We start from the raw sequence: 25,786 nt of genomic DNA, 5'->3' as shown, positions 1-25,786 counted from the left end.
CCCTGCCTCTTCTAAACTGCTCGACAGTCACGCTCCTCAAGGACAGGCAGACAGGCCAGACCCAGGGCACGGCCACCTGCCTGCGAGCCAAAATGCATCCCTGAACTGCATCCAGAGAGTCAGAACCGACCACGAGGTTACAGCAATAACGTAGCTGGGCTGCGATCAGACTCCAGTCACTCCTCTCCAAAGACATTATCTTTACATAAACTGGAGATTAGCTAGAAGACTTGTTAATTGAGCAGCAGTACATGTTGTGCATATGCAGGGATAAATTACTTTTCCTCCTGCAAGAACGTCCCCACTTCTGAACCTTGGGCTGCTCCCTCTATCCCAGGAGTCCCTCTGCTGTGGGCTGCTGCAAGCTGTCCAAGGCTGCATGCTGCAGCCTGGAAAACAGCGTTCTCTTAAATAAATGCTCAGCAAAACACACTGACTCCGGGTCCAGAGCAGAATTCAACTGAGGAACGAGGAGAACTTAGTAACCATTGACTTCTTCCTCTGTCTAGTGAGGCCAAACACCCAAGATCAAAACCCAGATAAAGGGAGAAACCAGGAAGAGCCCTTTAACACTGCAATAACATTTATGTGGCAAGCTGTAGCACTCAAAATAAAGCAGTTATCATGATGACAAGTATTCTGGGGGAGCAGTGGAGCTGCGAGTTCCACGGCTGGTTTGCCTCTGGCTACAATGGCAAGAGCAGGGAGGAGATCCAAAAAAGCACGGGCTCAGGGAATTCACCTGCTCCAGTAGTAAGCCACACTTGAGCAAGCACTGCAGCTCATAAGCTGAGCGCTTGCTAAAGAATCCTGGAAAGAGAAAGCAAAAATCTGTCCAATGCCTGAAGGTAGCCAGGAACCAGCCATGCGGAGAAGGCAGTAGCGCTCGTATAGTCCCCTCACTTCCCAAGTTTTAACAATTTCCCTGCCTTCCCCTTCCTCAGGAGGTGGGTACATTGCAAAGCGCCTCGCTTGCCAGGAGCAATGCTAACCCATCGCCAACGTCAGCAGGCCCTTGGAGAATCCCTCTGTGCCTACCTTGGCTTGGACAGCATAAGAGGCCAGCAGGACAGAAGCTTCGGGAGGACAGTAGATCTTCTCATCCAGAATCTGCTTCTTCACCTGCACGTAGCGGTAAAGGACACATAACACACATTTAGTGGAGCAGTGCAAAACACGACTGTCACAGCAGATGGTTGCAGTTTGTTTTAACTTGAGCTGTCAACCACACAGTTAACAATTTTCCTAACACTAATTACAATTCAGGCCCAGGAAGTCTCTGGTGGCTCAGAAGGGAAGGGCTCAGGCTTTCATGGGCCACCTTTTTCACACAGGTTTGCGAGAAGAGCTAAATTTATACGTGGAAAATGACAGAACCTATATCCTATTGCTAAAGGCAAGGGGGGGGGAAAGTCTTGCATGTAAACACAGAGATAAAACCTCTTAAGGCATAAGCTATGGATTGATACAACATCTATACACACCACTAAACTAAAAAAAGAAGCTTGCAGCCAAGTCTCTGAGCACACAAAGGTTTTGCTCTGGGATATTTAGGCCTCATAATGAGTCAGTGCTCACCTGTGCTCGAGGCTAATTCCCTCCAATCCCACCGGCAACAAGGAGATCTGCTCCGTGGCAGTGCTTTTAGCAGCAGGCACAAGCCCTGCGCACACTCCCAGGAGAGCCAACGTGCAGTTCCCAAAAGCCACAGCTTTACATTTCCTGGCTTCTGTGCATTAAAAAATTAAACCTGTCATGTTCAATATTTTTTGGTTTTGCACACTTAATTTTCCTGAATAAAGATAGAAAAAAGCCCATACTATTTCCTGGGAGACTTAAATGGATTGTCACAGAGATGCAGTAACATCAATTTAAATTTATAACATGCTTTGAGTCCTCAAAGTTGGTTACAACATAATCACAGAAGATATTCTCCTGCATTAAGATAAAAACAGGAGAGTTTGCAAGCTTACGTGGGCTCCCGTTTCCCATATGTGTTACAGGAGCCCAGGCTCCTCTCATCATCAGAAATCCTAGTAGAAAAGTCACGGTCTGCATTCATAAAATGTAGCTGTAACTGCTTTTCCTCTCTGATTTTCCTTTTCAAAGATGCCAACAGCATTTTTCCTCATCAAGGATAAAGTCCATGGCAAATCAGATATTTAAAAACAGCCCTATGGAGACACTAGTGCACGAGACGGACCCTGCAAATTAACAGCAATACTTTGCATTTAGAACTCCTTTAGCTGTGAAGAACAAAGATGAACTTTAGAAGACTGCGGAGTACCAAGAAGCTGGTGAGCAAATTTTGATATCCATTTGAAAGAGCAGGGCACACTGAAGTCTACACTGGTATGTCCAAGAGCATCCAAATGCAGGTTGCCTCTACTTTGGTGTAACAAACATAAGTATCTTTTTTTATTTTTATAACTTATTTATTTTAGAAACTTCAAATTAACAGCCACAGAGCAGCTGAAACATCCCAATAAGAACCTAGGGGTCTCACTAGGACTAGTCTACTCCCTGTAACCGTAGTTGACACAACCCTTTATAAGAAATTGTTTCAGAAAATTGATCTTGTCTGAAAAAGAGCTCCTGTGACAGAAGCTCTTTGTTACCAGCCATGCAGCACTGCTACAGCAACATCAGCTGAGCTAATTTCTCAGGACATGAAGTTTTGTAGCGTACTTTAAATACAGAAGAAAAAAGCCTGAAGATGCATTCACCACAGTTTCCAAATGCTTAACGTAAGGGCAAGAGTTACTGGGGCGGGGGGGCGGGGACCGTTACGATTCCCCCTCTCCTCTGCTTTTGCCATCGGTCTCTGACGGAGCTGTACTTCTGGATTTTCTTCTGCTCCAGTTATTTGAAGGCTGTTTGGCAAAGAGGTGAACCTTGCTGTACAGCCTGAACATGAAACAGGTTGGCTGCATTCTGTTCTCGAGGATCAAATTCCCCTGCTTCACATAACAATGCTATCATGTACAAAGGCAATTGCTGTCCCTCAGCACAATTGATATCCACACCCTGCAGAGAGGTGGACTCCAAGGCTGTGTGTGTCATTCAAGCCAACATCTGACAGATTCATTTCCCCTAGCTACCACACACTAGTATTACAAATCACCTAATCATTCCTGACAGCCAGTTTACGAGGTCCGCAAGTCTGGGCATCTGTGCCTGCTTCATCCAGACAAACCATCTTTGACCTATTTCAAGAAGTTCTTGTTGTTGAAGACAACTCCCTTCAGAAAGGTGTGAACACAACGATGAGGATCCACACTCTGCTGACCAACTTTCTGACCCTGGAACCGTCTCGCACTTCTACTCATCCTGGTTCCTTCTCCCTTGGGTTGGAAAACAGTGTACTGACATGGCTCCTACCTGCAGGAAGAACAAGTGCTGTGTGATTTCCTGGACCAGTTCCTCCTCTGCGTTCTCAGGATAAAATTTGGCCAGGAAGTGAAAGGTGACAGGCTCCTCTGTCGGAACATCGTGATCCAGAACCTGTAGGATACAAGAGCCATTCAGCTACTCTTTCACCTTCTTCAGCACTCCGTCTCTTGGAGCCAAGACATAGCTCCCTACTGTTCAGATCAGCACATCTTTTGTCAAGCACTTTAGACATCTAGAACAGACAAACCAACCTAAGTAGTTCAGAAACCATAGTTAAAAAAAGAAGCTAAGTTTCTTTTTTTGTCTAACTAAACATAGTTAAAAAACCAAACATTTCTGACACTCCTAACAATGCAAGAAAACAAACAAGGCAGAAACAAACGGCATGCGAAATGAGACAGCAAAGGTTGATCCTGATCTGCTGCGCACACATTGCCTCTACTGAACCTCGCAGAGCGATGCTGTATCCTGCTGCGCCACCATACGACTTTCTCGTTGTTTCCCTGCACTGCCTCCTCTTGTATTTCAGCGTTGTTCCTCGCTACCTTTCTATTGTGCTGGCACTGTCCAGTTCAGATTCATGTTAGTTTAAAACCTTGGCATGACATGCGAGACACCCAGACCTCCCTCACAGTCTCGATTACCGTCTGATTTTAGTGTAACATCCTTTGGATGCAAACAGAACCACATCTATCACTTCTCTAACCCACCCCTCGGCAACCTTGAGGCTTGCATATTTGGGAAGGTTTCCTCCCTTATCTCTATCTCCTTTTCACTCCCCTGGTTTACCTCCTCCCTAGCTCTTTGTACATCTCAACAAAAAAAAAAGCCAAGATGCAACTTCACTTTTCTGCTAAAGGTTTTGTCATTCATGGGCATAGGAAGAGAGACTTTTATGTTTCATTTGCATTATAGTCACCCTGAAGTCCAGCATCTCAGCATGGCTGTCTCCAAAATGCCTTAAGGGCATTCAGTGTGCATGGTCTGAGGCTTCACAGCTCAGAAAGAGCTGGGGTGGGGTATCTCTGCCAGCTCTTCCCCATTTGACTACAGATGCCATGGGGATGAGATTTAAATACACTTCACGAAGTTCACTTTGATACCACACATAACACAACCTCGGGTAATCAAAGAAAGGAAAAAAGTACATTCGCCTTTGTCATCCCACACGACCTCTCAAGGGAAATTTGGTTCCAACCTTCTTGTCCATTTTGAGCCAAGCCACCGTATCCTTGATAGTGTATTGAAGCCCGAAGAACCAGGTTTCTCGGAGTCCTAGTGTCCTGCATACTAGATCGAACAGGTCCTTCCCTTTCCACTTCACCTGTAGGAAAGCAAACAGGAAGCAGAGTTATAAAGATGGATTTCAGAACTCCATCTCCATTCAGCCAAATCGATTCTTTTTTCGCCTCACAATGCCTTTGAGATTGTGGAGAAGGCATCTGGTACAGATAAGGAAACACCCTAACGAAGCATACTTTATATCCTTCCATCTGATCTCATCTGCCGATCACCAACTCCTCCCTCACTCGGAAACCCAGATGTGATTTTTTTCCACCCCTGCAAACAAGACTGCAAATAAAGCCCCCCGTTTCTTCCTCTGGCACCCCACCGATATTCAACAGAGGACGTGAAGGGTCCGTTGAGGTTCCTTTTGAGCCATGCACTGCTACAAGCAGCCTCTTTCCAGCAAGAAATGAAAATCACTCTTAACTTCCCCTTAGTGGCTTTAATGTCTCTACCTATAGCCCCAGGAAGCCCTGCACAAACTCCAGCATCAGCAACAGGGTTTCACAGATAGGGGCGCAACACGCTCCTGAAAATCAGGAGTGAAACAATCTGTGTACAAAGTGCATTCATCCAGAGCTACTGACCCTGCACAGGTAAAAGGGAAAAAGAGCTCAGAAAAAAAAAAAAATTATTACAGAAGTCAGTGGTTCTCTTGGAGCATGTTTTGATAGAGTCAAACTGCGTTTTCTGCTGAAAACGTTGATGACAAAAGCAGCTCAGAAGCAGAGAAAATTGGTCCTGCTCAAAGACCGTGTCCTTCGAGCAATCTTGCAGCCGCATCTATGTTGTTACTGAAGTTTGCTCATAAAAACAGAAGGCGTTGGGAGGCAGAAAGGTGAAGAGGGACATAAAACAGATGAATCTAATATGCCAAAGCCACTTCGGTCTTCCATCTGCACGGTGGAAACAATTGCTGGACCGAGACATATGGCCATTACTCTAAAGCCCTAGGGCAAAAGGATCTCGGCACATTCTCTTGTCACTACAACTCAATCTTGGTACCACCTGGACAGCATCAATATTAATGCTCAGGCATGGCAGGGACTGCTGGTGCGGGTGACGCGCCGCTCCTGCTGTCACCCACTGCCGCCTTGTGGGCAAAGCCATTGAGGACAAGCTTATTGCCATTCTGTTGGCTTTGATTAAACGAGCATATCGCTATTTTCTCCCCCTCCCAGGGCACACAAACACACATATGCTGACATTCCCAGAATAGAATAAAGCCGACGCTACCCTCCAAAAACCTACACCCCCGGACGGTTCACAACAGCCTCTCCGCAATTCCTATCAAGTGCTGTCAACACCTCGAGGTCAAAAACACCAGGAGGAGCAAGTTTCGCAGTGTTGTAATTATAAAACCTTAATTTCACACATTTAGCTAGCCTCCAGTCCCCATGATGAGCTCCAGCTCAGCACAGGATGGCTCAGACTGCAGAAGATCTTTTCCTGACTATTATTTTAAGAGGGAGGTTAATTCGAGGGTTCAGACAAAACAGAGCGAGACACATTTAAACAGCTATTTTGTACCATTTCTGTAGGCACATAAAAACAGGCTGCCATCAAAGGGCTATTTCTTAACTAGAATTAAACTGCTTGGCATAAAGCATTATCAGCTTTTTTTTCTTTCTGCAAGACCACATTTCAGCCTATTGCTTTAGAGGAGCGATGGGTGCCTGCGCGCACACAGCCCTGCACCAAACCTTTCCCAGGATGGGCTCCTGCGTGCTGCTGACGGGACCATCTCCTCCCCAGACACTGCTCCGCATCCCATGGGATCGGTGTTTTGAACAACCCCAGAGCAACCCCACTGAGTCCCCCCCGAGCTAGGATTTCCATCGGCTGCAGCTCCCCACCAAACCACCCCTGCGGAGTTTCATGCAGGCACCCAAACCTTATTCACCACACTGCACCAGCTGGCACGACCCAAAGGTTTCCTCCCTAAAAGCAAGCCAGCAGTTAGTTTTGAAGACCAGCAGCGAGCATTAAAGCAAGAGCTTTGTGTGCTCCCTGCTGCGCCCCCCCCCCCCCCCCCCCCCACAATTTTGATTTGGTGACGGGAATATTTTAAGTGATTGCTTCTGCTGCTAGATTTTACATCACCACTCTGTCATTGCATGCCTAAGTTATGGCAGAAATATATATTTAACATTCCTGCCTGCACGGTGCTAAAGTCTCCAACCGTAACATTGCACAGCCATCCTCCCCGACTGTGCTGAATTACCTTCATTAAATATATAAATGGAACAGCAGCCACGTTTATTTCAACATACATGATTTCACTCCACACCTCGGTACTTAAAATAACGATCTGCATTCAAGTGGCATCTTTTGACAGCTGAACTCCAACTGTTTTACAGACGTTCAGGACCTCAGACCTCCTTAACCTTACTTGATAGGCCTCGTATCATTAACTGCCACATTTCCTGACCATAAAAAACAAAAAAAAGACACCCCCCCAGGCACGAGGAGATGAAGAGGGCTGCTGTCCAAGGCTGGGCAGAGGGCCTGGGGGAGAGCCAGGATGGGCTGGCAGTTCCCCATCCCATCCTCTGCCCATAACGCCATTCCCCTGCTCTGCACTAAAGTGACACCTGAAGCACAAAGACAATTTTGCAAGCCATTATGAGCTCCTGAAAACAAAACAAAGAAGCTTAGAGCAGAAAAATCCCCTCTCAGCCATATGCCAGAGCGGCTGGCACGATGCTATAACAAAGCCCAATCTCCCAATAAAAAGCTCCATCACGATAACCTCAACTCGACCCGCAGGACGGAGCTGGATGCAACTGCATCGCTTCAGCATCCTTGATCAGCCACAGGCATCACCTCTTGCATTTGCAGCTTTGCGTTCTCCCATTAGCATGATCACACACACAGGTTGTTAGATATATTCGGCGAGTCGTTGAAGGAATATGTGGACGAGCTGCTTTATAAACAGGGTAAGCGGTGCAACGCTGTTATTCTGCAGAGCTGGAATTTATGTTCTTTACTAAGTACAGAGTGCTTAGAATTTATCAGCACAGCATTTTAAGTAAACAGCACTAAACACTTAAAACTCAGCAGCCAGTGGCTAGAATGGAGTACTTCCAGTACGGGTTATTGGCATCATCTTTTTCTCCAGCAGAGACGTCGCGTTTGGCATCTATTAACAGGGTTTGCATTATTTATTAACCTGCACCAAGAGTCATTTCCAACTAGCAGGCAAGTGGACAATTTATTTTGGTGCACAACCCTTCTGTCAAGTTTCACAACAACTCCTTAGCTAACAAGTCAATAAACCAGCCGCAAAATCAAGCAGAAGGATTGTGAGATCCTCTTGTCATGGGGTGACAAGGGGGGAGGCCAAGCACTACAAAAAATGGGTGCCAGGGCACGAGAGGGTGCAACCACTCTGCATGTAGAGGGTTGAGCAGGGGGGGTCTACAGAGAAAAGCGATTCCCAAAACCACTGGCACAGGCCGACACTTTTCTTCAGATTAAGGTTCCTCACATGAGAAGCAATCCTTGGACAACACAGAGGTGCCCAAACCCCAGGTGACAGAACCTGGCTCTGTCCAGGGATGGTGAATGGAGATCTCACCTCCTTGTTGTCACAAAAGCAAACCACCGGAGCTTCAGCTATCCCTGGGGCCAGGCTGGGGAATAAGGCACAAAGAAGTGACTGAAGGAGGTTAAGGCAGCACTCACCAGCTCAGCCGCGGCATGCTGCCTCCGAGAGCAAACCCATTGGAACGGTCCCTCCGTACCCCACACGACACAACCGCTTTGCGGGAGGATCAGTATTGGGTTACAGAATGACCTTGAAGAAATTACTAACACCTATAAAATATTTTACTGCACCAATTTAACCTTAAATAATGCAGAAAATGGCTTTTCACCTTAGCAGATCGTTTTATTAAGTGTTAGTTCTGTGCTAGAGAGGAGAAGAGAGCACTGAGCCCCTGTTGTGATGACACGACAGTCTAAAAGACCACGCAGAAAAGGGGACCAAGCCCCAGGAAGAAGTGCTCAGCTTCCACCGTGTGATGTTCTTCCCATTTAGAAGAACGCTTTAACATGAGGATGTGACACCTCCGCACTGAAACAGGGAGGGAGATGGCAGAAGGGAGAGGGCAGGGGCTGAGCAGAGCATCCCTCCACTAACTACCTGGGAAACAATAAATGGGTAGCCTGTATCTGTTCCTCATCCCACCAGGAGATGCCCGAACAAACCACCCACAACAACTTACAGTTGAAACGGAGATAACTTTCAGACTGCAGACCGCATTTATTTCTCCTTCTGGACTTGAATGGTAACAGAAGTGCCACAGATAACCATTTATTTGAATTTAAAGCCCATTTAGAGCAAACAGGGAATCAAATATGCAATATTCTTCCATTTTTTAAAAAATAAAGTGATGTCAAATACTTTCAATTGCCACTTACTAAGCCACAAGACAGGGCTGTAAAAGTTATTTTTATTTACTAATGCTACACGACAACTCGATAATGAGCTTTTAATTAAAATCTATTTCTGTTAACCACCGAGGAGGCCAAAAATGCACCCAGGCATAACAACGCAGATGGTGCAGCCAAGCACATTTCGTGGTGTCTGCCCAAGACAGAGACAGAGTGGGGTACATGGGAGAACAAGCTGCTGCGGCTCTGGCCAGCCGGCACCGAAGCAAGCGGGAGAGGCGGAGGGGACAACAACCGACGATGTCCCAAAGCCTCACCTCACCCTACAAGTTGGGGTTGCACAAATTAAAAGTTATGGGGTCAGCAGCTTAATGCAGGCGAAGAAGCTCCAAGAGGCCAAGAGAAGGATCTTGGTTCGTGCAAGAACCTCTGGCTTTCCTGTACCAAGGATGCACAGAGATATAACGTTAGACGGAGCCATCTCCGTGCTGCCGTCGCATGCTCTGCAGTACAGCACACTCCTCCTCGCCCTGGGAAGGACCGAGCAGGGTAGTGATCACAGAGCCAAGCCTTACCTCCGTGCCAGAGCCGACTGCTGACGGACACCGGGTATTTCAGCACAAGCCTGCCCTGCTCTAATGATCTTTTGCACGCTGATGCAGTCTGAAACCAGACAGCTTACCCCAGGGAAAGCTGAGCTAGGCTTTAAGAAGCCGGCGCTGTCAACCTTGGGACAGAGGGTTAGCCTTGCCCTGGCAACGGCAAGTTTACCTCTGAATGAAGCAAGGCTAACCACGTATACTGTCAAATGCCTCTCTTCCAATCTTAAGGGCTGTTTGATTTTGTAAGAGTGCTGCCTCCCAGCTTCAAGTAGATTGTTTCCAGGGCTGCTTCCCTGTTCAAGTACTTTTAATTTCAAGAACCACCTACTTGAAAGACACTGCCTGTACAAAGGAGAAGGAAAAAAAAAAAAAGAGAGGTATTAAACGGCATCAAAACTAGAGCCTATACATCGAAAGAGAAAGACTTTCTATCCCAAATGCCTTCCCTCCTTCCCCTTTGCATCAACACACCTCCTCCGGATTAACCAGAGACTGAGGATCGACAGTAGTTTTGAACCATCATTGGAGGGAACCGGATAACACAGAGTTTCATAACCAGCTTAGAAGAGGCTGCAGTGGGACACACGGGATCCAGAGAGCGTTTCAGATCCAGGGTGCAGGCAGAGAGAAGCCAAAGAGGATCTGTGTTCATAATAAGTCCCATGTGACTTGCGCACAGCTTAAGGGAATGCAGAATTGAACCGCATCAAGCAAGACATCTCTGAAAAATTAATTCCCAAATGACACTGTTGTGAATCAGCAGAATTTCTGACTCTTTTTGGCATAAACCCCTCCAAGACATGAAGTGAGAAAACAGCCCTTACCTGCCGCGTCTCATATTTAAAGAGAGATCAGCAGCAACCAAACAGCACCAAGCGCTCGCAGAGAGCCGACGCAGGATCAGCGCAGATGGGCACGCTAAGGAACCAGAACATTGACTTGACAGCTGGTATCCCAACAATTTACTGAAGATCATTTTGTAGCTGAGGGGGATTATTTCTCTCAGCTTTTTAAAATAGCTGTTACTGCCCACAGATTCGTCTTTTCCAGTTAACTTTCTGCCTGCTTGCAGAAGCTTAGCAGCATTGAGAGAGGTCACTGCCCCTACTAGCATCACTGAGCTGCTGCTAAACATTTAACCAGGGATGGAAGGATCTTTATAAAACTCCTTCCAAGTATCCTGTGACACAGAAAGAAGCTGGGGGCACTCCACTCCCTGGTTTCCTTCTCTTGCCTTTTTATTTTGGTACAGTCACTGGACAGAGCTCAAAACTCGACCCTGATTTACTGTGCCAGCTCTTACTCAAAACCTTATTTGGCCCCAGATTTTCACCACCAAATCTTCACTTGCTCTCATTTCAGAGGATGAACTTTTGCAACTCAGCTACATAACTCCCTATGCCTGTTAACAAAGAGACTAACGCTTGGCCGCATGCTGCTGAAATTGGGTCTCATCTACTTACAAGCAAAGAGAAAAGCTTTACAACCAATGTCAGCCAACTGGCCCTGCACCGAGTGGGGCACTGGGCTAAAAAAGATCCCTTCCAACCAAGATTATTCTCTGGACAGAGAGGAACAGCTTAAGCATTGAAGCAATAACAGGATGCATGTTTAGATCAGCAAATACGTCAGACCAAACTTGCCTCTTCTTGCTGCTTGAATACTTAAACTCTTTCTTTAGGTTGGCTGTAAAGCTTTTCCATTCATTTTTATCTTAAGACCCGCAGAAGTTCCTGCTGTGAAAGGATTAAGCTTGGAAAGCAGCTGGGTGGCTAGCTGCACCTTGGTGGAGTAACCATCCCTGCAAAAGTTTCAGGCCCAAGATCACAGGCACGACAGAAAGGGCTAAAAAAACCCCACACCCTTCAGAAAAGGTGCTGTGGCTCCAGAGACAGAGAGCCACTAACCCGACTGACCACTGCAAGAGGAAGAAATGGGCAAAGCCATGCACAAGACCAAAAGAAAGATTGATGGGTTTTCCTATCAGCCAGGGAACTTGGCTCTTGGAGGAAAAAAACTGCACATCAGAGTGGGTGAGACCAACCTGACACCAGCCACACTACGCCACTGCCATCCCACTGGAGGGACGGGATGAACGATGCCTTGGAAGACACGGACTCAAAAATACCACAGGGCTTTAAGATGTTATGCCAGAGATAATGGATAACCAACTACCTCATCTAGAGAGGCACCACCAAAATCACATTACCTTTGCCACATCGACTACTTTAGTTTGGTTCAGGGCCACTGTCAGCAAGTTGCACCATCGGGGTGGCAACGGCAGAGGAAACCATTGGGCACGGCAGCCTCCTGGCACTGCGCTCTGAAGTGACATCAAGCCATTAGTGCAAGTACCACACCCTGGCAAGCTCTGCTTTACACTAGTGCTGCTTAAAATAGCTTCCCGAATCGGTACTCAAGCAGTGTACGGCCTATTGCCGTGGTAATCGCAGGAAAACATCAACAATAAATGTCTTTCAACAAGATTTCTCCTGCTCTGCTTTCCAAGCACAGAAAGCCGAGGGACTGCCCGGGCTATTTGAGGGTGTTCTCAGGAAGGTGAGGCAGCTAGGGATTGGTTTAAGATGGAGATTTTAAGAGCTATGCAAATGTCTATCCTTCCTCAAGATGTTATCAATTAATTAGGTACCAGGCTCAAACAGCCACCATGGAAGTAAAAAAAAAAAAAAAAAAAAAGAATACACTCACTTTGTATCTTCAAGATTTCCCCAAACAAATTATAAGTCTTTAAAGTGAAACCCCAACTGTGATTATTAAACTTCATCGCCATGTTAGAAAGATTAAGATTTCATTTCCATGAATTATTTTAGATTTAGGCTCAATTTAGAGACATCATTTGCAGAGTAAACAGATGCAAAGCAGGTTTAATCTCTTAAAATACACAGCTGGGAATTTCTACGGGGCAGATTGAAAAATTAACACAGAAAACCAAGGTCCCCCCCAGCTACTGTGGTGTTGGTGGGGTCAGAAGAAGAAGGACTGCTGGGACAGGAGTTGAAGCTCTACAGTTTGCACCGAGTGACCTTCAGTCCAGTCCTGAGAGCCAGCCATCAAGCCAGAGCAGGTTACATCTTACACCCCGTGGCCTCCACCATTTCCAGCTGCCTGGCCAGCCTAGAGGTCTCGAGTCTCTGCTGTCACCGCCTTGAGGTGAGGATGTCACTTCTGTCCTGCACAGCGGGGCTGGGAACTCTAACTCGTGACAACACAGAGCACAACTCAAGAGCTCGGGAACAAAGTTTAAAGAAAAAAACATCAGTTACATTAATCTCACACAGAAAAGCCACTACAGCAAAGCCCTGATTGCTTAAATGTGTTTACCAGCAACGTGATCAATACTTGTCCAGGAAGCCACTGGTTAAACTGTGCTGAAGACCAGCACGTGTAGCATCAGCCTCCCCAGAATGGCCACACACCCCCTGGACCACTCACCAGCCATGCATCCAGCTTCTGAAGAAGAAAAACGGGGGAGAGAGCAACACGGCAATGCTTGGAGCAAGGCTGGGAGTGCAGAGGTTGGGCAGAGAGACGAGCAGTGGCAATTTGCAACGGGGTGCAGGGAGGATGGGGTCTTCTGGAAGTGGATGGGACAGAGGGCATGGCAAGACGGCATGGAAGGATGACAGAAATCAGGCTGCTCCGCCTGGACCACAGCCTCTCCTTCCCGGGGACCTGCAGCCCCAGCACGCAGAGGAAATTCCTGCTGCCCCATCCTGCTCCAAACACCCACCTCTCAGCTCCCAAGACTCAAACAAACCATGCTCCCCCAGGACAGCTGCTGAGCAGCCAGGGCTCCCTGGCAAGGCTGTTTGGACGGGCAACCTGGGGTGAAGCCAAGGCGGCAGCGTGGATTAGGCAGCAAAACATTCATGCTCTCCCTCCTCCCCCTGCTCCGCTGCCATTTCCCATGGGCTTTGAAGCCTGAGGCAGGGAGCAGGCTCCAGCACACCGGGTGTGCAACAAAACCCAACCAGAGTTACAATCCTGGGACTACTGGCCTTGCAGAGGAATTGCTGAACCCCCAGCTCATTCCCTCAGTGGAGCCAGGAGGTGCCCATGGCCGAAGAGCAGCAACGGCAGAGAGGGAAGGGAGGAGCACAGGCAGGTGAAGCCAAGAGGCAGCGGTGGTTCCCCCTGCCCGGCTTGGCAGGGAGCGGCATGCCCCCAGGAGCAGGCTCCCAACAAGACCTCCAACAAGCCACAGCTCTCTGTCCCTGTCAGCACAAGGTACCATTCACAGGCCACAAAAACGCAACTCAAGAGCCCCCCAAACAGCACGACAGCAAGAATCTCGCTGCCAAGACTCCTTCCACTAATCCTCTAAAGAGTGTTTGTGCAGCAGAGGTTTCCCCCTCCCCAGCCTCCTGCTCGGGTCAGCAGTCCTCCTTCCCGCCTGAAGGAGCCCACCACAATGAAACACACACAGATACTCAGGCAAACATAGCGCTGCTTGCTGCTCTCCCATCTTGCCCTTTCAGGGCCTGAGCCCAGCAAACCTTCGGACAGGGGCCGGATCCCTTTAGGGAGGAGCATGGTCCTCCACGGATCATCGACTCTCCCACCCCTTTGACTTTGACTGAGGCGGGGCAGCCGAGACCACCACAGACGCAAGCTCTTCTCCTGGCTCCAGGTCTCACCGTGGGCTGCCGTGGTGAGGATCAAGCCAAGCACTTCCCTGGGCCACCTTGCCATCCCCTCCCTCACATTGGCCCCAGCGACTCGAGGCCGCAGGGTGTGTCTGATCCGTCCGCAACGTCAGGCGTTGGGCTTGGTGTACTTCTGCAGAGTCAGCAAGCCAAGGAGCTTTCCCCAGAGCCGTACAACTACAAGACAAAGACAGGGGCAGAGACCTGGCCGGCGAGCTGGACTGCTCGAATAAAACTCGCACCTCAAGATGGGCTGCACGGTGCTTGAATAAAACACACCTGGTCTGCAGCAAGCATGGTGTGAAAGAGCCCCATCACCCACCTGCACCCAACTACTTCCCTCCCCTCTGCCTGAGCGCTCTGCACTGCAGGACGACGCCCGAATTCCCCCATGCATCCCTCGTGCGCTGGCTCTGACAAGATACAGGAGACCTGAGCAAGACCATACATGCAGCTTGTGAGCGCCTTCCTGCGCTTCCAGAAGGGCTGGAGAAGTCTATCTGCAGCGACAAGCTTTTTTGGCAGGAACCTCCGTGAAAAGTCATCTGAAGATGCATGGTCAAATCCCACCCGAGAGCGTTGCCTTACTGCTGCACAAACACCTTAATCCCAACATGAAACAACAAGCGACCGCACCATTAGAAAGAAGAATTACTTACTTTTCATCATACATTATTACTGGCAGCCTTGGAAAAACATGCAAGAACGGAGCCAGGACACTTAAACTCTCCTGGCAGCGCAACGGTGGGAAGCTCACACCACTACTGTCTAAAATAAATCCTTAATCCCTGGGAAAGGCAGAAAGTTCTTCAGAGCTGACAACAGATTTCAAAAGCAAGAAAATTTATGACGACAAACGCACCTCAGCTTATGGGCACTGGAGTTCCATCAAGATTTGGACCAAACTAATGAAATACGTAACTATTGAATAAAAAAGTTAAACTGGGTAGAGATGGCTTTCAATGTTTTTGTGTCCAATCGCTCTAGATCGGCTGAAAACGCAGCAACAACAAACCAGACCCCCGAGGCCTGACAGCAACCGCCCAGAGGAGAATGTTTAAGAATGACCAAGGGCCCCCAAAAAAAAAGAAAGTGTCAGAGAAAAACCAGAAACAACGGGTGCGGGCACCCGGACACAGCCCCCCAGGAACACCCCTCGTCCTCGGGACTGAGCTAACAACTCATGAAAACGTGAAAATTTCGTTCTCGTGAGTTTGCGGAGCGCTTCGAGTCGGACCCTCACGGATTCAAGCCTCACCACCTGGAATACCGCAAGCCCCGGCCTCCTCGCGACAGCCACCACACAGTGGGCAACTTCAGCTGTGACGGCAAAATAAACCTGAATTATAACCGGAATAAACCTGAATTATAACCGGAATAAACCTGAATTATGGGCCAGGCGTGCCCGCACCCAGCTGTCCCACCCGTGCAGCCCCCCAGCGGTCACTCCGTGACCGTGTGCCTCCCACAGGGGGCCGGGGAGCCCACCCAGGGCAGGCCTGAGGCCCCCCCCCAGCACCCGGGGCACCGGGCCGCAGCCCACCCCCTCCCCGCTCCCACCAGCGGCCCGGCCCCGCTGCCGGGCCTAAGGGGAAGCCGCCGGGGCGAGCGGGGAGAGGCCAGGGAAGGCGGCGGCAGGGGACGCGGCCCACCTCAACGGGACCCCCCCCCCCCGGCCCGGGAGCCCCGTCCCGTCCCGCCGCCGCCGCCCCGGCCGTCACCTCGCAGCTGAACTCCATCTCGGCGTCCATGGTGGCGATGCGCACCGTGAAGGTCTTGGGCTGCTTTCTCTTCAGCGAGCTGAAGCTCATGCGGGACGCGATGGCCCCGGCCATGGCGGGGGGAGGCGGCTCAGCGCGGCGGCAGCGCCATGGCGGTGGGGAGGGCCCGGGCCCCCGCCGCTCCGGGCCGCGCCGAGCTGCGCCCGCCCTCGCCGCCCCGCTATTGGTCCCGCGCCGGCCTGGTCCCGCCCCCGCCAGGCGGGTGGAGCGGCGCGGCAGCCAACGGGAAGACCGGTGATGGAGGAGAGGGAGCGGGAGCGGCGGTGATTGGGGGAAGCGGAATGCCGCTCAAGGGAAGGGGGCGGGGAGAGGCGAGGCCGCCTCCCAGCGCAGCGGGAGGCAAGAGGTGGGGCGGGGCGGTGGCGCCCCCTGGCGGCGGGCGGAGCGGGCGGCACGCCGCGCCGTGACGTGCGCGGAGGGGCGGGGCGTCAGGCTCATGCGTGGCAGGGAGCGGGAGGGACGCGGACGGGCAGTAGGACCCTGCAGCGGACGGACGCCCCCGGGACCCCCCCCACGCTGCCGGGGCAGGGCTGCCCCCCGGTGCCACGGGGTGTCCGTGACCCGTGGGCTGTCCTCGATCCGTGGGTGTCCCCGCAGGACGGGCCGTCCCTGGGTGACGCCGGGACAGGGGGTGCTGCCCCCAACCCCCCCGCCCCCCCCCGGGGCAGGCACCCACCCGGGACCTTCTGCTCCCGGGGGGACCGGGTGGCGGGGGGTGCCCGGGCGAGGGGTCCCAGGCGTTCCCGGGGGGGCCCAGGCGTTCCCGGGGCTCGTCCCGCCCCGGGCGGGCGCTGCCCAGTTCGGCCCCGGGGCGGGTGGGGGTGGAAACTGGGACCAGCGGGCGGGGACACGGGGAGGGACGGGGACCGGGACCGGGACAACGGGACAGGACCGGGACCAGTACCGGGATAACGGGACTGGGACCGGGACCGGGACAACGGGACAGGACCGGGACCAGTACCGGGATAACGGGACTGGGACCGGGATAACGGGACCGGGACCAGTACCGGGACAACGCGACAGGACCGGGACCAGTACCGGGATAACGGGACTGGGACCGGGATAACGGGACTGGGACCAGCACGGCGATAATGGGACAAGACCGGGACCAGTACTGGGATAATGGGACAGGACTGGGACCAGTACTGAGATAACGGACCAGTACCGGGATAACGGGGCAGGACTGGGACCGGTACTGAGATACTGAGATAACGGACCAGTACCGGGATAACGGGACAGGACTGGGACCAGTACCAGGATAACGGGACCAGGACCAGCACTGGGATAACAGGACAGGACTGGGACCAGTACCGGGATAACAGGAGTGGGACTGGAGGGCCAGGACCAGCACTGGGATAGCGGTATGGGACTGGGATTGGAACTGGGACTAGCACTGGGTAATGGGATAGGACTGGGAGCAGAACCAGCACTGCGGTAATGGAACTGGGACCGGGGAATGGGGACCGGCACTGGGGTTGATAGGATGGAGACTGGGACCAGCACCAGGGTAAGAGAACAGGACTGGGACCCAGGTCAGCATCAGGATGGCGGAGTGGGACTGGGACCAGTACTGGGATAACGCGATGGGACTGGGACCAGCGTGGAGATAACGGGATGGGACTGGGACCAGTACTGGGATAACGGGATGGGACTGGGACCAGCATGGAGATAACGGGATGGGACTGGGACCAGCATGGAGATAATGGGATGGGACTGGGACCAATACCGGGATAATGGGATGGGACTGGGACCAGCGTGGAGATAACGGGATGGGACTGGGACCAGTACTGGGATAACGGGATGGGACTGGGACCAGCATGGAGATAACGGGATGGGACTGGGACTAGCATGGAGATAATGGGATGGGACTGGGACCAGTACTGGGATAATGGGATGGGACTGGGACCAGCTGGAGATAACAGGATAGAACTGGGACCACTACTGGGATAATGGGATGGGACTGGGACCAGCATGGAGATAACGGGATGGGACTGGGACCAGCATGGAGATAATGGGATGGGACTGGGACCAGTACCGGGATAATGGGATGGGACTGGGACCAGCTGGAGATAACAGGATAGAACTGGGACCACTACTGGGATAATGGGATGGGACTGGGACCAGCATGGAGATAACGGGATGGGACTGGGACCAGCATGGAGATAATGGGATGGGACTGGGACCAGTACCGGGATAATGGGATGGGACTGGGACCAGCTGGAGATAACAGGATGGAACTGGGACCACTACTGGGATAATGGGATGGGACTGGGACCAGCATGGAGATAACGGGATGGGACTGGGACCAGTACTGGGATAACGGGACAGAACTGGGACCAACTCAGCATTACTGGGATGGCAACTGGGACCAGCATGAGATAACGGGACAGACTGAACCCCGGCAGGAGCAGGCAGGGGAAGGGGACCAGCGGGGGGTGAGAACCCCCCCCGGACCCTCCTGACCCCCCCCAGCCTGCGGGGGGGGGACCCAGCGTCCGGGGAGCAGCGGCCGCCCCCGCAGCCCGGGCAGGGGAAGAACGGGCCCTCTGTCCCCGCGGGGACAATGGGGACATTGACGGCCCCCCCCGGCCCCCCCCCGCTCTCCGCTGCCCCCGCAGGACCCCCATGGCAGACGGTGACGAGCCCCCCCGCCGGGCCCCCGCGGACACCCACAGCCCGGGCACCCAGGTGGGCACGGGGGGGGTGTGGGGGCCCAAGGGACCCCAGGGGTGCTGGGGGGGGTATGGGGAGCTATGGGGGGGCATGGGGGACCCAAGGGGGGGGATGGGGGGGTTGTGGGGAGTTAGGGAGGGGGATGGGGCACCCAAGGGAGCTTGGGGGAGGGCAAGGGGGGGCCATGGGGGACCCAAGGGTGGTCGGGGGGCTGGGGGGGGTATGGGGAGCTTTGGGGGGGGCATGGGGGACCCAAGGGAGCTCAGGGGGGCTGGGAGGCGCATGGGGAGTTTTGGGGGGGTCATGGGGGACCTAAGGGAGGTCGGAAGGGCTGGGGGGGGCCATGGGGAGCTTTGGGGGGGTCATGGGGGATCCAGGGAAGGTCAGGCGTCTGGGGGGGCATGGGGAGCTTCGGAGGGGTCGTGGGGGACCCAAGGATGCTCGGGGGGACCGGAGGGGCCATGGGGAACTTTGGGGGGGTCATGGGGGACCTAAGGGAGGTCAGAAGGGCTGGGGGGGCCATGGGGAGCTTTGAGGAGGGGATGGGGGGCCCAAGGGAGCCCTGGGGAGCTCGGGGAGGTCATTGTGGGGTGTACAGGTGAATTGGGGTAGGGGGGCTGGTAGGGACCATGACAGCCCGGGGGGGGCCCCCTTGGAGCCCCCGCTCTGGGTGAAGCCCTTGCCCAGCCCTGCCGGCCTGTGCCGCGGGTCCATGCCTTCGGAAAGGGGGGGCAGGCGCTGCGCAGGGACCCCCGTGCCCCCCCCGCCATGCGGGGCTGGCTGCACAAGCAGGTGGGGTGGGGGGGCAGGGGAGGTTATGGGGTGGGGAGTCCAGGGGGGTGTAGGGGGTTTAGGGGGTGCTGGGGGGGTATGGGATTTGAGGGGATCTGGGGTGGGGGGTGCTGGGGGGCATACAGGTTTTTGGGGGACTGGAGTGGGGGAGGCCTGGGGGGATTTGGGGGGTCTGGGGTGGGGGGAGTCCTGGGGGAGGGTTATGTGTTTTGGGAGATCAGAGAGGGGGCATGGGGGGGGGGGTATGGGGCTTGGGGGATTTATGGAGTTTGGGGGATCAGAGAGAGCTGGGGGGTCTGGGGTGGTGTGGGGTGCTGGTGGTTGTTATGGGGTTTGGGGGGATCTGGAGTGGCAGGGGGTGCTGGGGGTTTGCAGGGTTTGGGGGATCAGAGAGGGTTTGGGGGGTCTGGGGTGGTTGGGGATGCTGGGGGGAGGGTTATGGGGTTGGGGGGATCAGAAGGGTTTGGGGATTTTGGGCAGCATGGGGTCAGGGGGGGTGATAGGCTGGGGGGGCTCAGCCCCGTCCACCTCCTCCAGGACAGCTCGGGGCTGCGGCTCTGGAAGCGCCGCTGGTTTGTGCTGGTCGATCTCTGCCTCTACTACTACCGGGGTGAGGGGGGGTCTGGGGGGGTCTGGGAGGGTAGGACAGTCTGATGGCATGGGGACTTGGGGATGAGGGGGGGCTTGGGTGACCTGGGGTCCCTGGGGGGGATTGGGGGTCCCTGGGGGAGTCGGGGATCCTGGGAGATTGGGGGTCCCTAGGGCAGTTGGGGGTCCCTGGGGGTCTCTGAGGTCTGAGGGGCCCCGGGAGGTTTGGGGGCAGCCGGTGGACCCAGAGGAGGTCCCCGACGTCCCCCCGATCGTGCTGGGGGTCTCGGGGTGCCGATGGGGGATCCCTGTGGGTTCTCCCCACCAAGACCCCTCTGCCCCCCAGACAGCAGCGAGCAGCAAGTGCGGGGCGGCCTCCCCCTGCCCGGCTACGAGATCCACGTCCTGCCCCCCGCCCCCCGAGCCCCCCGATTCCTCTTCACGGTCAGCCCCGGCCCCCTGAGTCCCCCGATCTGGGGGTGCCCTGGGTGAGGGGCACAAGGCCCGGACACCTGGGTGCCATCCACCATGGGCCCCCCCCCATCCCTAGGCTGAGCACCCCGGGATGCGAACGTACTGTCTGGGGGCCGAGACCCCCGAGGAGCTGAACGCCTGGGTCTGCGCCCTGCGCCGGGGCGCATCGCCCCTGCCCGGGTGAGCGGGGCACTGGGGGGCACGGGGGGGCTTGGGTCCATGGGGAGGGGGGTATGGGGTGCCTGGGTAGTGGGGAGGTTGTGGTAGGTTTGGAGGATCGCAGGGGCAGGAGGTGGTTGGTGGCTTTGAGGGGATGAGAGAGGGTTTGGGGGGCCTGGGAGGGTCACAGAGAGTTTTGGGGGGGGGTCTGGAGGGCAGTTAACTTCTTAACCCCTCTTTCTTTCCTCCCCTCAGCTCCCCCCGCTCCCTCTCCCTGCAGATGCCCCAGGAACCCCAGAGTGCTGGTGCCCCCTTGCCCCCATTGCCTGCCCACCCGGGTGAGGACCTGAGGAGCCCCCCTACTCCCCCTCCTCGCCGCCCTCCAGTCCCTCCACTGCCCCCCAGCAAGGTGAGCTTGGCAGGGGGCCACTGGGGTGCTGACCCCCCCCGGGTGACCCCCAAACCAGCCTCCTCCCCCCAATCTGTGGCATTTGGGGACTGGAGGGGGTGGAGTAGGTACCCCCAACCCCCAGCCTAACCCCAGGTGCACCCCAAGCTGCTCCGACACCCTCTGTCCCGGGGTCCCATAGGTGGTGGGGTGCCCCATGGGTGCTGGTGGGTGCCATGGTGCCCCCGGGAGCAGCAGCTGAGGGGTCTGGCCAGGGTGACACCCCCATACCCACTGTGGGGGATTCTGGGGGGCCCTGTTACCCCCTCCAGCAGAGTACCTGGGTGACCCCAAACACCCCAGGGCAGGGCACCCCACAGGGCTATGGGGCAGGAAGGGCAATAGGCCAGGCTGGGGGGCTATGGGGCAGGATGGGGGGTCTAGGGGGTGCGAGGGGGCTGTGGGGTGGGAGGGGGCTATGGGGCATGCTGGGGGGGGCTCTGGGGTGGGAGGGGGCTATGGGGGGAAGCCGTGGGGCAGGAGCAAGCAGCGGGCGCCCCGTGTCCTCACGGCAGGCGCCCCTATCCCAGGAAGAGGCCCCGTCGCGGGGGGTGCCCTGCGGGACAAAGGACACCCGGGGGGGGCCGCGGGGGCCCCCCGTGGGCGCCGTTGCCGCCGCAGCAGGTGGGTCCCGATCCCGGTCCCGATCCCGGTTCCTGCCCCAGTCCGGGGCGCTCCCGCCGGCGGGACGCCCCGCAGCCCCGCCCCATCCTGACCCCGCCTCCCCTAGGGAGGAGCCCGAGGGAGCTCCGCCCTCCTGGAGCAACGACCAACCAGCAGCTGCCCCCTCTGGCCGGCAGGGAGTCGGATGAAGCGGAGCGAGACACCGCGGCCAATCAGACACTGCTCTCTCCAACTGACTCTTTTCATTGGCTGCTAGCATCCGAGGGCTCGGATGGGGCCCTGCCCTTGCCGGGCACCGCCCCCCCGCCGTCAGCCAATGAGACCTCGGCCTGGCCGCGGGCGGGGGCGGGTGGGCGGGGTTCGGGGCGAGAAGGTGTGGCCGGCCGCGGGTCTCGACGGCCAATCAGAATCACCCTTCTCCAGGCCAGCTTCTGAGGGAAGGGCGGGGCCGGACTGAGGGGTGGGGGGTTAGGGGGGTTGCAGCGAGAGAAGGGGCGGGGTTTCCCCTTAGCCACACCCCCCCACCCGCTAGGCCCCGCCCCGCTGCGGGGGAAGATGGCGGCGGCGTTGCGGTGGCTGCGGCGGGGCGGCGGTGGCGGGGTCCCCGGCGGAGCGCGGTGAGCGGCCTCCCCCCCCCCCCCCCCGGCCCCAATTCCCCCAGGCCCCGCGTCCCCGCTTCACCCCGGTCCCGGTTCCCCTCAGCTGGGCCGAGGGGCCGCTCCCGGCGGGCGAGGCCCCGGGGCCTGGCGCGGTGCCGGGCGGGCGGGGGCCCCCCCCCCCGCCCCGTTGTTAATGTCTCACCAGACGGAGCAGCCCGGCGGGCAAAGGTCCGGCCGGCAGCGCGGCCCTGGGGCGGGGGAAGGGCCCTGTGTGTGTGGCTGTGTGTCCGTCCCCCCCTCCGCATCCCCCCCGGACTCTGCATCCTTCTGGGGTGGGGGGGGGAGGCACCGGCGAGGCTGGGCCGGTGTCGATCCCACGGAGGAGGGGATCGCCGCTGGCCGGAGTGGCTCCCTAGGGCTGAGGGGGATCCCTTCCTTTTTGGGGGGGTGCCCCCCCCCGCCATGGGGCCAGGCCTGGCTCTGATCAGGGCAGAGTTGGCCAAAATTCCCTGTCCCCCCATGCCCTCCGGGCCTTCCCACATTTTCCCTGCACACCCCCTACACAAACGGGCCAGGCACTCCCCCCTGAGATGAACTGGATAAAACCCGGTGAAGCCCCCCCACTCCGAGATGGACAGTGCTCCCTGGCAGCAGGACGATGCAGGCAGCTGCCTGCGGAACCAGGACAGCAGGACCGGCAGCATGGCCTCTGGTTCCTGTTCGGCCCTCCAGCCGGTCACGTTTCCTCCAGCGAGGGGGTGTCGGTGGGTGCTTGCCCCAACCCCAGGCCCACGGTGCTGACCCGCTGTCTCGCAGGGGTTACTCGAGGGACGCCGAAGGCAGCTGGTTCCGCTCCCTCTTCGTGCACAAGGTGGATCCCCGCAAGGACGCCCATTCCAACCTCCTCTCTAAGAAGGAGACCAGTAACCTCTACAAAATTCAGTGTGAGTGGCCCTGCTGGGAGGACAGGGGCTGGGGGTGAACGCAGAGGGGGTGCACCCTGCCGTGCTGGGCCACCCTCACCTGTGGGGACACCCCCCCCCACCCCAGTTGCTCTCCCTTGGGTCCTGCTCCCACCCCAGAGCCTCGGCTCCCACCCCAGCAGCCCCTCTCTCTTCTCCCTGCAGTTCACAACGTGAAGCCGGAGTGCCTGGATGCCTACAACAGCCTGACGTGAGCCCTGCCGCATGTTGGGGGGGCTGCCTGGCATCCTGGCAGGGTCTTGGGGTGCTGCTGTGGACTGAGGGGGGTGGGAGGGCTTCTGCAGAGCTCCTCAAGACCCTGGGTGGGTCTGTGCCCCTGCTCCTTGCCTCAGTTTTCCTCCCTGTGAAATGGGTGCAGCCTCCAGGGCTGCTCCAGGTCCCGTTAGGTCAGACCTTCCCATGCCCAGACCCCTTGTACTGGGCTGGGTGGGCAGATGGGGGGATCGGGAGCATTTTGGGGTGGCTGCTCCTCCCCCCAGCTACCCTCCCTGTGCCCCCACAGAGAGGAGGTGCTGCCCAAGCTCCACTCGGATGCCGACTACCCCTGCGACTTGGTGGGGAACTGGAACACGTGGTATGGCGAGCAGGACCAGGCAGGTGAGGGCAGGCTGGCAGTCGCTCCCGGCGCCTCCGCTGCCGGAGGGGCTGAGAGCAAAGGTGAAGACCCCTGGTTGTGCCAGGGGTTGGCTGTCACACAGGGGGAGAGGGGTGTGAGCTGCTGGGTGGTCTTTTGGGGTGCTGTCCCCCTTCCCCAGCCCCACGCTGTCCTTCCAGTGCACCTCTGGCGCTTCTCAGGCGGGTACCCGGCCCTCATGGACTGCATGAACAAGCTCAAACAGAATAAGGTACCGCCGGGATCGGGGCGAGCTGCCCGAGCTCTGCCCCTCGCCTCTGCCTGACCCCCCCTGGCCCGGGTCACGCTCGCCCCCACCCCGAAACCCCCGGCTGGGGCTGTCCCCAGGAGTACCTGGATTTCCGCAAGGAGAGGAGCCGGATGCTGCTGTCCCGCCGGAATCAGCTGCTCCTCGAGTTCAGCTTCTGGAACGAGCCCCTGCCCCGCCAGGGACCCAACATCTATGAGCTCAGGACCTACAAGTTGAAGGTGAGCGGCTGCGGGGGGCCAACCCACACCTCGGGGCGGCCTTTGGATCAATATACCTGTGGGGCGGTGGTCCTGCCTGGTGTTTTGGGGGGCAGTCCCCCAAATTCCTCCCTCCTCAGTGAGGAGACCCCAAGCAGGGGGAGCAGATGGGATCTGGCTGCTCACTCTATTTTTTTTTTTTCTCCTCTGTTTTCAGCCAGGGACCATGATCGAATGGGGCAACAACTGGTAAGTGACTGTTTTCCCAGCATGGAGGGAGCCAAGGTAGGAAAAGGTCCCCCTGGAGCAGGGGAGGCCCTTGGGCAACTCCCCCCTCCATGTTTCTCCGCTGGAGCAGTCATGCTCCAAGTCCCTCCATGTTTCTCCTGCTGTGCGCCAGGGCTCGGGCCATTAAGTACCGGCAGGAGAACCAGGAGGCAGTCGGCGGGTTCTTCTCCCAGATCGGGGAACTGTATGTCGTGCACCACCTCTGGGGTAAGCAGGCTCCCTGCCACCCGTGTCACCCCCTGGGTAACCCTGCCGTGGGGGCTGTATGTGTGTGGGGGGGTCCTGGGTGCCAGCTCTGTCCCTTCCCCGCAGCCTACAAGGACCTGCAGTCCCGGGAAGAGACGAGGAACGCGGCCTGGAGAAAGAGGGGCTGGGATGAGAATGTGTACTACACGGGTGAGTGGGACCCCCTGCCTGCACTGGGGACCCCCTGCCCACGGCGGGGACCCCCTGCCCTCACCTCGTTCTCGCTTCCTTTTCCAGTCCCGCTGATCCGGACCATGGAGTCACGGATAATGATTCCCCTGAAGATCTCACCCCTGCAGTGAGCGGGGGTCTGCACCAGGCATCTGCCTGCACCCGGAGGGGCACGCTCCCTGCCTGCGCTCCCTGCCTGCGCCCCGGCCCTGCTGGGGAAGGGCTGGGGGTCTCTGCTCCCCCATAGCTCCTAGCTCTCCTTTCCCCCCCCACCCCATTTTGGGGTGCCCTGTGGGGGATGAGAGCGGGGAGGGGAAGGGTGGGAGCCCCCCACCCTGCAGTGGGTCCCCACCTGCGGCAGGGGACAGCACTGCCTGGGGGGGCTGGGCAGACTGCAGAGATGAGGGGGGGGTCTTAATTATTCCTGATGGGCCCAGTGGGTGCCTTTCCTGCCAATTAAATATTTAATATGCCAAAGCCTGGCCCTCTTGCGGGGGGGGGGGGGGGGGGGTAGGAGGCTGGGGGTGCTCAG

The 25,786-nt window shown here is 56.1% G+C and overlaps 3 protein-coding genes across 14 annotated transcripts in view; 2 read left to right on the top strand and 1 right to left on the bottom strand.

The window, feature by feature from the left end:
* The window catches only part of NF2 (NF2, moesin-ezrin-radixin like (MERLIN) tumor suppressor), a 49,851-nt gene extending 33,577 nt beyond the window's left edge, over positions 1-16,274 (bottom strand). For 2 of the 6 annotated variants that reach the window (XM_075041881.1, XM_075041878.1), the window contains exons 1-4: positions 16,069-16,273; positions 4,592-4,717; positions 3,382-3,504; positions 1,039-1,122 (exon numbers count right to left, since the gene is read on the bottom strand). In XM_075041881.1, the coding sequence (XP_074897982.1) occupies positions 1,039-1,122; positions 3,382-3,504; positions 4,592-4,717; positions 16,069-16,182 (447 nt within the window). In that variant the 5' untranslated portion in view covers positions 16,183-16,273. Of the gene's footprint in view, positions 1-1,038; positions 1,123-3,381; positions 3,505-4,591; positions 4,718-16,068 lie in introns of all 6 variants that reach the window. The other 4 variants (XM_075041879.1, XM_075041877.1, XM_075041882.1 and 1 more) reach the window with 3 other exon arrangements.
* Positions 16,275-16,586: 312 nt separating this feature from the next.
* On the top strand, positions 16,587-22,321 carry LOC142037436 (uncharacterized). Of its 7 annotated transcripts, none has more exons than XM_075041871.1 (10): positions 16,587-17,162; positions 17,329-17,489; positions 18,747-18,816; positions 19,489-19,593; positions 20,131-20,203; positions 20,528-20,625; positions 20,732-20,835; positions 21,070-21,223; positions 21,778-21,886; positions 21,993-22,321. In XM_075041871.1, exons 3-10 carry the CDS (start codon positions 18,754-18,756, stop codon positions 22,319-22,321), a joined length of 1,035 nt encoding a protein of 344 aa, XP_074897972.1. In that variant the 5' UTR covers positions 16,587-17,162; positions 17,329-17,489; positions 18,747-18,753. The 7 variants fall into 7 exon arrangements, with proteins under 7 accessions (XP_074897972.1, XP_074897973.1, XP_074897970.1 ...); XM_075041872.1 differs by having other exon boundaries at positions 16,587-17,270; positions 21,793-21,886; XM_075041869.1 differs by having other exon boundaries at positions 16,587-17,270.
* A 99-nt stretch (positions 22,322-22,420) lies between these two features.
* Positions 22,421-25,731, top strand: NIPSNAP1 (nipsnap homolog 1). The gene is made up of 10 exons (XM_075041876.1): positions 22,421-22,503; positions 23,302-23,429; positions 23,613-23,658; positions 23,971-24,065; positions 24,243-24,313; positions 24,430-24,570; positions 24,767-24,798; positions 24,950-25,044; positions 25,150-25,233; positions 25,321-25,731. Exons 1-10 carry the CDS (start codon positions 22,442-22,444, stop codon positions 25,383-25,385), a joined length of 819 nt encoding a protein of 272 aa, XP_074897977.1. The 5' UTR covers positions 22,421-22,441; the 3' UTR covers positions 25,386-25,731.
* Positions 25,732-25,786: the final 55 nt, after the last annotated feature.

The sequence above is a fragment of the Buteo buteo genome, chromosome 11 (assembly GCF_964188355.1).
Source record: "Buteo buteo chromosome 11, bButBut1.hap1.1, whole genome shotgun sequence".
NCBI lineage: Eukaryota > Metazoa > Chordata > Aves > Accipitriformes > Accipitridae > Buteo > Buteo buteo.
The sequence above is the reverse complement of the archived record's forward strand: the minus strand, read 5'-3'. Positions and strand labels throughout refer to the sequence as shown.